At 43.1% G+C, this 13898-nt stretch overlaps 1 protein-coding gene across 1 annotated transcript in view; it reads left to right on the top strand.

The window, feature by feature from the left end:
• The first annotated feature begins 6374 nt into the window (after positions 1–6374).
• LOC144536346 (glutamate receptor ionotropic, delta-1-like) overlaps positions 6375–13898 on the top strand; it is a 719688-nt gene continuing 712164 nt past the window's right edge. Inside the window, exon 1 of the mRNA XM_078279431.1 lies at positions 6375–6456. Coding sequence (XP_078135557.1) covers positions 6375–6456 — 82 coding nt within the window. The remainder of the gene's footprint in view (positions 6457–13898) is intronic.

Here is a 13898-nt window from a genome sequence, read left to right as displayed (position 1 = left end):
TTTCTCCTCAGCACCTGCTCATTAATGTTACGTCTGCCAGAACAAAAACATTTTGAAATAAAAGCGAAAATGCTGACTTCCTACATCACCTCCCTAACTTTAGTGCAACAGCGAGCTGCGTCTGATGTCATTGTTATTGTTCTTTTGCGCATGCGGGTCAGTTTGAAACAGTTTGAATCTGATAAAGGCCACATTTTAAAAGGTAATGTGAACAGCCAAACAAAAACTCGGATCTGAGCAAAAAAAATCTGAATTAAGCATTAAGACTTGTGGTGTGAATGTAGCCGAAGTGTCCTTGAGCAAGACACTGAACCCCAAGTTGCTCCCCGGACACTGCTATGTGGCCGTCCACTGCTATGTGGCCGTCCACCGTCCACTGCTATGTGGCCGTCCACCGTCCACTGCTATGTGGCCGTCCACTGCTATGTGGCCGTCCACCGTCCACTGCTATGTGGCCGTCCACTGCTATGTGGCCGTCCACCGTCCACTGCTATGTGGCCGTCCACTGCTCCCAATGCTTAGGTGAACTGCAGAGATTGAATTTCACTTCTTGTAGAATTGTATGTGATGAATACGAGATTCTTCTAAATTCTTCTTCTTAATATATTTCAATAAAATATTAAAAACTGAGTTTTTGCCTTATTTCCTTTACCTGTCATATATAAAATGTGCCACAGAACATTAGTAATGAAGAGGACCTTCGTTACATTCACTTATACATACACTTATAGTGTTATAAACCATTAGTGAGTGCCTTTAATACTGCTTGTAACCACTAAATAAGGGGGGTTAGAGTGAACCTATTACCCCACGCAGCCATGTTTTTTTTAGGTTTAGACATTTTTTCAGTTTGTTTACATTCGCACCGTTTATTATTGTTGCTTTATTTTTCACATGCTGCCTTTTGAATCTGTTTAATTTTGAATATTTGTAGTATGTATTGTAGATTTGACATTGTTTGGCATTCTGAGGACAGCAAAGGATGAATTTCATTGTACAGGGAAACGTGTTTTCTTACTGTGCATATGACAATAAAACTTTGAATTGAATGTTTGAAAGGACAATAATGTGAAAGAAAAGAGACAATGTGTGATTAATTGATTATTCGGTTCAATTTGGATTACCTATTGGAAATACTTTCACATTATTTCCCCTCTCTTCCTCTCGGTCTCTGGCTCCCTCTTCAGTATAAAAGCATTGCAGTAACAGTATGTTGCCAGTAGGGGGTGTGATGCTCCACCAATGGACAACACTGACCCTGCTTTATCAGGCTGCATGCTTGTGAGAGTAGCTATAGCAAAATAATGTACAATAAAAAGAATTATCGAGAGTCATTACCACATTTAAAATGATAAATAAAACCCTAATATGATCTAATGTATGTATTAGATGTATAATATAATCACCTTATAATTGAATATTAATGTTAGAAGATGTGTAGTAATATATAATTACTAATGATTCTGTAATTTTAATATACAAACTTAATGACTACAATGTATGCAGGCTTTTTGCTATTGTTATAAGGACATAAGCAGTTTTGGGCATCACCTAAGCTGAATGAATGTATCTAAATGATCTTATGATTGTTGTTGGCCCTCGTGGACTTCTTTAGCACATTTTTGTCTTTAAGCTTTTTGAGTGTTATTTATTATCGGCTCTATCTTTTTATCAACGTTTCAGACACATATAGGGAAGTAAAGATGGTCCAAAATTTAAGAAAATGCCTTTTTTTATTAAACACGCCCACCTGAGTCTTCCACAAACCTCAGGAAAACACTGAATGTATTTATAGTTCCTCTCTGAGTTCTACATTATCATTGGGATTAATATATCAATGACCTTCATGAAGGTGTAACGTGTTTAGGATGATGAAGACGAGTACTCTTGAAGATTAGGATTATAATAAAGATCTGAGAATGATAGTCATTCAAATGATGAATAATGTTCGGCGGTCTCCATACAAAAACTCTCCAAGGAAACCATCAATGTGTAACCAGTATCCAGGTTACCATGGCAGCCATGACTGACCTGAACACACCCAACACAGCTAATCACAGAGTTCATTGATCATTTTAGAGCTTCATTCAGGTACAAAGTTTCAGAGAAATCAGTGTTGACAACACGGACGCACACACTTTGCTCCAAGACACATTAGTTAGGGCACAGATGAGATTTTGGGGAATGAGCCGAAAGTTCTGATGGGAGTATCGTTAACCAAAACGTGGGCTGTGCTTGAATAAATCAGATGTATGTTTTGGAGTATTTTTGCTGGTAAGTGTGCCAGTGTGATTATAGCCCCCACTTTTTGCAAAGGACCTGTGGCGTCCCTGAGTCCACACACGTTACTAATAGGCTGAGGAGTCCTAAAACGTAACAAATTACATGAAAACTAAATAGTATAAGGTTCGACATTATGTCTGATTAGTCTGCATGCAGATTCATTCTTTTCATTGTTTTTTTTTTTTCTTCAAATCTGTGATAAAATATTCTAAACTCTAGTTTCAGCTTTTTCCCGCTGCCGAGTGTCTGTTTTTATGTGTTCTCCAATTTCTCCAAAATTGACATATCCGCTCAATGATGCTTCATTTAATTTGATTAAAAAATAATGTTGGGAATGGGGTGGAAAAAAAGCATACGATTAAATAAATTTGGATTTTGTGTTTATTTATTGAACTTTATTTATTGAAGTTAAAAAACCTGAAAATCTTTTATTGCATTATCTTCATTTATCAATAATTGCACTCAATTCATTTCTACTCTTAGCTCCTAGCTTACTTATTTAGAAAGTATTTTCCGTGCACATTCTTTTGACTCATCAGATACCTATACAGTTACATTTGTCTCTTATGGGACTCCATATATCAGAGTGCTAAAGTCTGTAAATCACTGAGGCCTCCAGAGGAGCTGTCCGGTCTGGCGTGGTGCTGAAACTGTCCGGGCTCCATCAGTAGGCAGCTTACAGATGTTATGGGAAGGTTCATCTCGAGACTTCCGCTCAACTAGACTTGGCCAAACAATTAAAAGACATTTCTGAGTCACATTCATTCGCAAGAAATATCCTTTAATTGTAAGGTCAAGTGTAGAAATCTTTCATTTCCGCTGAGTGGGACCGATCCTTTTGGTTCCAACAGGTCGTCACTCTTCTCCTGGCGTGTATGAGCGCACATGGGCGGGAAAAACACCTGGAATGACATCACGGGAAAAGGTCAGTGACGTCACATGGACATAAGCTGAGGGGGTGTATAACACGAGACTGTCCTCCCCTGAAAAACGCCCGCATAAGACTGTGCTCCCCATGACAACAAGTCCTCCAAACCATACGATGATATTGTTTGTTCCTCCCCTCTAATACAACCCATCGGAGCATTTCATAAATTAGCGCCGCTAGCGGTGGCAGGAAATATGACATACGTCATTAACATTGTGAAACGGTCGCAGTTTGTTTAGGTTTTGGCACCAACAATAATTAGTTCCGTTTGGGAAACTACAGTGGTTTGGGTCAAAATCAGAACTACTTTACTCATGGTTACGCAAGTGATGCAGAACATGACGTAGCTCGGACTGTTCCGTAAAGTTAACAAAAAAACTTTCTGGTTACTTTAGGGCTGTCAGCGTTAACGCGTTAATCGCGATTTTTAATCGCATGCCGGCATTTATTAATTTATTTTACACTTCACTGGGCTTTGCGTCGTGCCTAACAGGCTACTATTTTGACCCTTTGCAGCACCGTTACTTATCATCAAGCTGCCACTTCCTCCTAACACATCCTGCTGCTGCAGGCTGCAGCATGATGGAGAAACACAGCAGCAATAACTCTGAATGGAGCTTTTTATTTTCCAAAACTCCCAGACGGCTCGTAGACAAGTCAAAGCCATATGCACGTTGTGTAAAGACGAATTAAAACATCACGAAGCACGTCAAGCTTGAGCTACCACCTACGGAGCTAAGCGTAGTAGTACAGTTAACGTGATGCTACCCGGTAGCATGCTACCCACTCAGGCAAAGCAGTATTTTGGAGAGTTCTACTTGATTTGGTTTCTACTTGAAACCAAATCCCAAAAAATGTCTACAGCTCTTGCAAAACGGGTGGCAGCTAACTGCAGACCTGTCAGCATCGTAGAGGACTCGGGTCTTAAAGACGTACTACGGTTGGCATGTTCTGACCCGTCTCGTTGCCGTCGAGGGGGACAGTAGTTTTCACGGATACACAGCCTGTATGACACGGAGAAAGCAGCCACACTGGAACTGTTGCAAAGTGCTGCAAACGCTGTCTCATTAACAGCTGGTCACTGGACGTCAGTGAGGAATCAACATTATTTAGGAGTTACTAAACACTATATTGACTCTAATAAGGATAGGGATTTTTAGTTTTTTTTAGTTAGGTACTTGGAGGAATTGTGCAATAATGACAGATGCACGAATAAGAGCTTTGAGACGGCCTTCACAAAGAAGGGGCCAGAAGGTCTTCCGTTTCAGCCGAGGAGCGAGGAGCTGTCAAATAAGAGACATGGGATGTACCCCTGGGTGAAAAATCCACCACCCCAACCTGCCTCCTTAAGTGGAAATGTGTGCTCTTCTACTTCCTCTGCTTGGTTCCCGTCAGAACTACTACGGCCACTAGAGGGCCCCGCCACTACAAACATAAATATAGGTCGTACTTGCTGCTTACACAAACGACTTATGTGGGCGTTTTGTGTGTAACCTCATCACTCCCAGGCTACAGGCTACAGAAGACAAACATATCCCAGACTTCATCAAACCTCATTAGAGCGTAAGACCTGCAGCAGAGACAGCTTACCACCGTGTGCCGCATTGAGTTGAGAACCCCCTCATTGCTGCATCCTGCCGTGAACACACCTCCCTGCTCCCGTCTGTACCGGGACATCAGCACGTCCGAGCCTCCCCTCTCCCCCTCTCCCGCCTCGCCCTTTCATCTATCCCTATCCTCCAAACCTCCGCTGTATCCCGACTCGCCGTTCCACCTCACCGCGTTACATTTCTGACGCTTCGCTCCCTCTCCTTTCCTGGAGAAATAGAAAAAACTCCATGCAGCGCTGGGAAGATTTTACGCACGCGGCAACGCCATAGCCTCTGCTCGGCTTGTATCCGGACGCTTGAGAGCAACATTAGAGCTGAACATGTTTTTCAAAGGCTTATTCATTCCGAGCTGATGGAGATCCCCGTTTAACCTGCTCGGATCCTCGGTGTCTCATGTCCGTGCGCTCGCGCGTCATCCGCAACCTCTCCAGGCTGCCAGGCGCTTCACACTTGAGCCGATATTTATTCAGTCATTCATTCATTCTTCTACAACTCTAGACATCTACACATTCACCCCTTGTTGAGATTAAGTTGGACAGGTCATTTATTACAGGCTGCTAACATTTCCAGAAAAAAAAATCAATATTGTCTTGCATTAACGCACGGATACCGAAGCACGAGCAGAAACATGTTGATGCGATGTAGCTGCAAACACACTGAGTTAATCCAACCGTGCAACAGCTCCAGTGCAGCGCGGCGATGCAGTGACGGCTCCGCGAAGTTCAGTTGGTTGGTGCGGTGAGCGCGTCTAAAGCGTGAAAACGTGAAGTCGGGCTGTCGCAAGTTCATTACCAGCACTGATGACCCCCCTCCCCCCGCCTCTCCAGTGTCCGAGGCATCTCGCCCAAAAAAAAAAAAAAACAACCGACCAAACGACTCTCCGTCCTCTGCGTCTCGCTCCCTCTCAGCCCGTCTCCTCCGCGGTGCACACCGGCTCCCATCCATCTCTCCATCTCCATCTCCATCCCTCGCCTCTCTTTTCTCCGCTCGGGCTTTCCAGCGCCGTGGATAGATAGAGGCTCTGCAATCACGTGGGTCGGGGGAGAAGAGAGAAGTGAGAGAGAGAGAGAGAGAGAGAGAGAGAGAGAGAGAGAGAGAGAGAGAGTCCATCCTCCTCCGCAGTTTGCAGTGTGTTATGTCTCAGACTCGGAGGTAGAGAGTCGAAGCTGCTCGTCTGGCGGATCTCAACCTCTGAAACAAACCCCCGGTGTCTTCTCTGGTCCGTCCCCGTATCCCTCCTCACTCACCCGGGTTTTTTTTCTCTCCGGAGCCCTGGAAGCATCTATTTATTTCTTTTTTTTCTACCCTTCTTCTTCCTCTCGACTCCGGCCAACAGTTTGGTCTTTGGGATTTGCTTTTTTTATTACTGTTCGGTGGTGATTTCACTCAACACAGTTCCCTGCCGCCGCCGCCGCCGCCGCTGCTGTTGCTGTTGCTGCTGCTGCCGCCGCTTTTACGCACCGACGCTTATTTTGGATTTGCTCATCACTGGAGACAATCACCTAAATCAGCGAGGTGGATCCGTGGATGCGCCTTTTTGGCTCAAACTGGAGATGGAAATGCTGATATTGTTATTTCAATCCCTGTGGATATTGCAATGCAACACAGTGAGCGCCGACTCCATCATTCACATTGGTAAGACACCAGCCGGGGCTTCTGCTTCTTCTTTTTGGCTTTGCTGTGCGGAGCTTTGGCTGTAGGGAGAGACAAGCTGCTGGCTGCAGGCAGGGACGGCTTGAAACACCAAATGTGGGCAGAAAAGCAGGTTACTGATGGGGGAAGTGTGTGTGTGTGTGTGTGTGTGTGTGTGTGTGTGTGTGTGTGTGTGTGTGTGTGTGTGTGTGTGTGTGTGCGTGCGTGTGTGAGTGAAATACGGACAGATCGTTAGTAGTGTTCAAGTTGAGGTGAGGCAGAATTTGAATATTAAGAGTTTCCATGCATGCACTGATTTTCAAACCTCCTCACACCTGATTGTCATTCCGATCCGCGCCTGGGTAATATGTAGGAAGGAAGGAGGCTGTTGCATCCAGGCTCACGCAACGCAAGTATCCGCAAAGTGCGCCGCACAATCCCTCCATCCACCCATCCTTCCTTCTTACCTTCCCAGGGAGAGAGAGAGAGAGAGAGAGAGAGAGAGAGAGAGAGAGACAGAGAGAGAGAGAGAGAGAGAGAGAGAGAGCTCATGTCGATCCATATTCACATCCACATGAAGAAAGCCTGAGGTTGCCAGGAGAAACTGGTCCGACATGGGTGTTTGGAGGGTTCTGCTTTATCCCTCCATCCCCCCTCCCTCCCTCCCTCCCTCCCTCTCCCACCTTCTCCATCCCTCTCTCCCTCGCCTCCACTCAGCTATAAGCCTGAACTTTGAATTGGACGTGAGTGAAATGTTAATCAACTCTGCCAGAGGAAGAGATGGCAAAGGGGACAAACGCCGACTGTTTTGGGCTGTGAACCAACGTCGGCAAGCGAGAGCTAAATTAGTTGTCAAGCACCACTTTCTGCTTGTGTCTTCCCTCTTAATCATTTAACCAACCCCCCCCCCTTTTTTTTTATATTAGTCGAGTCCCTTTTTAAGTGGAAGCAGGGGCTGCTGGAGAATACAGCGGAGTCGGGAAGGATCTGAGGGGGGTTCAGAGCGTAGCGCAGAGTCAATGAGACACCGCTGACTGATCACACTCACAGCCGCACACACTTCTCATAGAAACTCCCCAATTTGCACTAATTCCACTTAGAGGCTCCTGTGCGCCCTGAGATGATTGGATGCGTCAAGCAGCGCGCATTCAGTTCGGAAAAGAGCCATCTTTTGTTTGCAAAGAAGAGGACGTAGAAAACAATATGAATCCAAGGGCTTGACATTTTCAGATCTTTACTGCAGCTCAGAGCATCAAACCCCGGCCAGTGGCAGCACTGCGGTGGCCTGTATGGTTCCGCCAGGAGGGGGAAGGGGGGAGGAGGAGGAGGGGGAGGAGGAAGCGGATAGGGTGGTAGGAGGGAGGGGGGAGTCCGAGCCATTCATCTAATAAGAAGGCACTAGGGCTGCAACTAACGATTATTTCCATTGTCCATTAATCTCGCGAGTATTTTCTTGATTAATGGATTAGTTGTTAGGTCTGTAAACTGTCAGAAAATGGTGACAAGTGTGGATCAGTGTTTCCCAAAAAGCCCAAGATGACGTTGTTGTCCACAACTCAAAGATCTTCAGTTTACTGTCACAGAGGAGAGAATCACACTAGAACATATTCATATTTAACAAGCTGGAAGCAGAGAAGTTTTACTTTTTTTTCCGACAAAATGTTTCAATTTATTCATCAAAATAGTGGGCGATTAATTTACATTGACAAATTGCTGATGCTGCTGTAAGATGCACTTCCTACTTTGAATGATTTTTCATAAGACACAGTGATATATTGTTTCTCAAATGCTGTATCTCCATCATGGGAATATGTCAGGCAATGTTTGACAAACGTCACATTAATGCTACAACTCTTAATAATGACAAACTAGCATTACATGAGATGACTCGGAACTTCAGTACCAACCAACAATGTGCTGAGGATTCATGCCGCTAGCTAATATGAGAGAATAGGAGTCTGTTTGTTCCCTCATTCCTTTTATGGTGGCTGTCTAATTACAGAATTATCTTAAATTGAATTTATTTATTTATTCATAAGGACAATGCACATTAATTAGCATTACTGTGTTAGCCAGCTGGCTAATTTGCCCCTAGTAGTCCTATTGGGAGACTTTTTAAATCAGAGCACACAGAACAAACAGCAAAACATTAGAAATACATCAATACAACAGTATGCAATGCTCTTTACATGCAACATGAAGCATCACAGCCAAGCCAAACACTGATTATAGCCATTCATAACCCATGCAAACATGCAGAGCAGCAATAAGCAATAGGCCATGAATAAAATACAACAATCATGAAGAAGATCTTGATAGAATGCTAAACGATGCATTGCATATTGGTACACTTACAGTTGACACTGACTGGAAATAAAACCTGCCGTACACTGAGCAAAATGATGTGATTTTGCAAGTATGTTTTGGCCACTTTAGAATATATTTATAGGATTGTAGAGTATGGATAGAGGGGATGGATGGATGAACAGACGAACGGATACTTTACTGTCCCTCAGGAGAAAATCTGTGTTTTGTTTGCACATGAAGAACAGCGATACAGGATTAACGAGAACACAGAACAAATAAGGGAGGTGATGCCAAATAGTGAGACCAGGCATGAACATGAAACCGCACCGTGACGGTTGACAAACTGGGACGATTTGTGAGCAAATAATGCAACAACAAAAAAAGGCAAATCTGAGCTGATGTTGCCACATTTTATGTGTGTGTGTCTGTGTGATTTAGAGGAGAAAAAGTTGTGTGGGACTTTGAGGGGTTTAATCGGCTACATATTAAAATATATTCATTGAAATTCAGTTGAAATAATAATTGCATGCAACTCAGAAGTCTAAAGAATCTAAATGTTGTTTTATCGGCTCATGCACATATCTTGTAACCACCTTTTTGCATCTTTGAAACACATCTCATCGCTGTTGATTGATGTGAATTGATTGATCTAAAGATTGTTTGTGGCTTCAGAGCAAGGCTTTCATGAGAGGTTGAAGACTCTTCCCAACCTGAGGAGGAGCTTGTGGCGCTTCGATTGAAGCACAAACGTGAAATGAAATGTTGAACAAAGCGAGGGTAAATCTAGCGTGCGAACATATTCTCATGAATGGGTTCGGATGGTATCAAAAACGTACTCACAACAATTCGTATAATATCTTACGAAATTATGGCGACCGCCTGCCGGTCACATAGAGGGCGTAAAGTTACATTTAGCCAAGAAAAGTTGACTGTGAGTCGATACAGAGCACCGTGAAGGGACGTCGTTTCAGCGGCCGTTGCAGTTACGACTACTTTGATTAGAAAACAGATTGTGGTTTGGGCTAAAACAGCTCTCCCCTTAAGTAGTGGTCCCGGGAGACAAACACTCGTTTCCTGGGTGACAGTCTTGTGTTTCCGCTTAACTTCTTCAGGGACACAAATTCCATTCCCCGGCTTGAAAGCCCTGTGTTTTAGTCACGCTCTTAAACAGCAGCGGTCATTGTGGTGGAATACAGAAATAAATACCTGGAATATATACGAATTACAATGCTTTACTTTCCGTCGATATGTTTTTATAAGACTTTATGTACACAGCAATCTCAGACATAACTACTCAAATAATTAGTGATAGTGGTATTTACAATATACTCTTGTATACGGTATATACTGATCTATTTCAAGTAGAGGGAATGTATATTAACACTTTTTAGAATAAAACATTACTTGATCACGATTACCTATTTGAAGTACATTAACCCTTGTTTTGTCTTCCATTCGACCATGTACTTGTCGTCCTGAAAAATCAACATTGTTTCTGACGTTTTTGTCTCTTTTATTGACACTTTTGTCTCTTTTTTCAATGTTTTTGGCTCGTTTTTTGACGTTTAACGCTTCTTTTCACTACCATGTACAAACACCACCAACACCAACTTATTACCAGGGTTACACTCATTTTTGGAATTCATGGTCAGTAAACCTCATTTATAGGAAATTATACCTAATACCGAAATGATGAATTATTTAGACTCATATTAAAGAAAGGATAATTACAGAAGGGTATATGTCGTGTTCAGTCTGGTTTTTAAAAATTTTTTTTTCCAAATGCAATTTGTTATTTATAAAACACCCAAAATTCAATGAAAGTAGAGATCCGATCTTTTGTTGTACTTGCAAAGCGCGATGTATGGAATCATCCATGTAATTTTGGGGTAATTAAAATTAGGTAGTAAAGAAACCCATATTTCTGATATAGACATTTTAAAAAAAGAGGTCTAATTTGACCCGAAGACAACACAAAGGTTAAACCTATATGATGGCTGTAGAACTCGTTAGAGTGTGGTTTAGTGCAGGATGCGCAAAAATGTAGAGAAATGTGCAAAAGTTCAGGAGATATACCTTGCACAATGTACAGGTATGTAGTCCAGAGTCTAAAGCCTGATCTGCTTTACTCCTCCTCTACTCCTTCCCTTCCTCTCCTTCCTCTCCTTCCTCGTGCTGATCTGTGGTTGGCTGGCTGCATTCAGAGCCTCCGTTGTTCCCCTGAACTTACTGACAGTCTGACTCTGACTGACTTGGCAGCGCCACGCGACGCCCAGATCAGATGTGACAGTGTTCCAACCTCGGCCCTGAAACCCCTACCCGAGCATCTGTCTCGTCCAGCCGCGTGGCTTTATCTTCAGTGACATATCACGGTTTGTTTGTCCCTTTCTCTCTTCTGTTCCCTGTAGAGGATCAGATCAGTGTCAGGCCGTGGGTGTCGCGGAGGGGGGGGGGGGTTGGTGATCTGTAAAAGAGCTGATACAGATGAAAACGTGGAGCTTGGACCTTCAGTTGACCTGCTTCAACCTCTGACCCATTTTGATGCATACATGTGCATCAGTGGTGCACTGTCGACATCGTAGACTGTAAAAATGATGGACGTAGCATCAGTGACGTCACCCATTGGTTTGTGGACTGCCATTTTCGAGATTGCATTTTGGCCAGGGTGCAGTTTGCTGAGGGGGGATGCGTGGGATTTCCCCCTTTCTGGTCTATATATCCCTGCCTCTGCTAAATTATTTTTATCCCCGGTGGGGACTAAATGTATCCCCCCCCTTAAAGAGATCAATGCTACTTCCCCAATAGAACATACATTATATACCTAAAGTAGAAGTATTTTAAACGAAGTAAAGCGCTGTAACGTAAACACATAGTGTCATAGAAGATCAAATCTGAGCAGCAGCTGCTGGTTGTATTTAGCTGCTACAGAGCTCCGGGACGTTGGCTACCAGCGAAAAGGTAGCCACCAAAAGGTGACTGTGTGCCGGCTACAGGCTCCGCCAGATGACCATCCTTTCAGGGACCGTGGTAGTTGAGTTTAGCCAGAAAAAGTCAGCATCATGCGGCGACAACAGTTACATTTAGGAAAAAGATGGTGGTTTGGATTAAAACACTCCAGAGGAATGAAAGAGCGTTTCCTGGGTGAAAGTGTTTTGTTTTGGCTTTCCGGCTCGAAAGCGTTGTGTTTTATGTTGACACCACCTTGTGCTGTTTCATTTTGAGATGATTTTCCATTGGATATTAAAGTTCATAAATAAGTGTTTTGGCACGGCTGGCCGAAAGTGGCTCTATATCCATGGTTGAATTGGAGCGGGGATTTAATTCTTGCATGTTTTGTTTTGTGGTGCATGATCAAACCCCCCTCTCTGCTTGTTCACAAATCGCACCCTGATTTTGGCCATCGCCATCTAGGTTTTTCCGATCCAGAAATTACTTCTTTTTTTTTCGGACAAAAGCGTAGAGCTGGGTAAGACAACATTTCTGAGCCAGTGTTTATTGTTTTCAATGGTGCTGCGCTAAGCTAAACGCTAAAGAGGGAAACCCTTGTGAAGCGAGTCATCCAGTGGAGATTAACACATGGGTAAATGCGGACCTGGTGTCACTCATCTGTACGGTGGTACAGACAATCTGCAACCTTCCCTTAAGTTACCAGCTAACGCTAGCGGTAGGCAGGGGCGCAACTACCCAGTGTCAGAGAGGTATGCGGCAACAATTTTGGCTAATTGTTATATTTCCCACATGTGCCGGGTTTTGATACAGAAATGCATTTTTCATTCGCAATGGCAAGATTAGCCTAATAGCATATAATAAAACATGTTAAATTATTTCGATTTGGTATTAGAAGTAATCAGACTTCATCTGTAAGCAACACTGACGTTAAAGTGCAAAATGAAACGAATGTGAGGAGGACTCGGAGCTTGAACTGGACATTTAGTTTTGTGTGGTCTAATAGAACTCCTACCTGATGTTATCACTGGTCTCATCTCTACCTGATGTTATCACTGGTCTCATCTCTACCTGATGCCATCACTGGTCTCATCTCTACCTGATGTCATCACTGGTCTCATCTCTACCTGATGCTATCACTGGTCTCATCTCTACCTGATGTTATCACTGGTCTCATCTCTACCTGATGTTATCACTGGTCTCATCTCTACCTGATGTTATCACTGGTCTCATCTCTACCTGATGTTATCACTGGTCTCATCTCTACGTGATGTTATCACTGTTCTCATCTCTACCTGATGTCATCACTGGTCTCATCTCTACCTGATGCCATCATTGGTCTCATCTCTACCTGATGCCATCACTGGTCTCATGTCTGTCTCATTCACTCCTTGCCTGTGTTCTTCTCCACTAAGACATCTTGTCAAACAAACATTATGTAATATATTTTCTATATTAGTTTTTCCATATTAATAATATTAAGAAATGAATCTGTTGGTATAAAGTGGCTCCCCCTACACTTCCACCTAATGTTAGACCTACCTGTTGCCTCTCCCTGTCTTTCCTGATCCACCATCCTCACACCTGAATGAAATGAACTCACTGTTAAATATAGCAGCCTAAATAAGACAGCTACTATGCAGTAAGGTTGTGCTGCTGTTGAAATTACATTCACATTTTGGATTTTAAAAAGTACAAATATGGAGAGCCACTTAGCACAGACCTTTAAAGAGAGAGATGTGACCCTGTAATTACAGCTTCCATGTCACCCAACAGATGTAACTATAGCCTGTATGTCTGACAGCACAGCTAACAGCTAATGGTAAAACAAAATCTATTAATGATTCCATGGTAAACCAGAGTTATTGCATAAGTTATGTTGTCCAGCTTCTTGTCATTTATTGTGCATGGTACCTTATATTTACCAGCTGTTATTTTACATTAATAAAATTAAGATATGTCATGCATGGGATTGGTACCATAGGGTTTAACCAAAATCTAAATGTAGCTAGCAACATTGGCTTGCATGAAGCTAGCCGTAAACCCCACTTTAGCTGCTAGTGTTAGCAAACCCTAGCTAGTCTGACAACAGTCTGTTAACATGAATATTTGCAAGCCTCCAAGTTTGGTAGCAAATATATGAATGATTTCATGGTAAACCCCCATTTGGCTGCTACATTCCCAGTGTTAGC

The sequence above is a fragment of the Sander vitreus genome, chromosome 21, assembly GCF_031162955.1.
Source record: "Sander vitreus isolate 19-12246 chromosome 21, sanVit1, whole genome shotgun sequence".
NCBI classification, from domain to species: domain Eukaryota; kingdom Metazoa; phylum Chordata; class Actinopteri; order Perciformes; family Percidae; genus Sander; species Sander vitreus.
The sequence above is the reverse complement of the archived record's forward strand: the minus strand, read 5'-3'. Positions and strand labels throughout refer to the sequence as shown.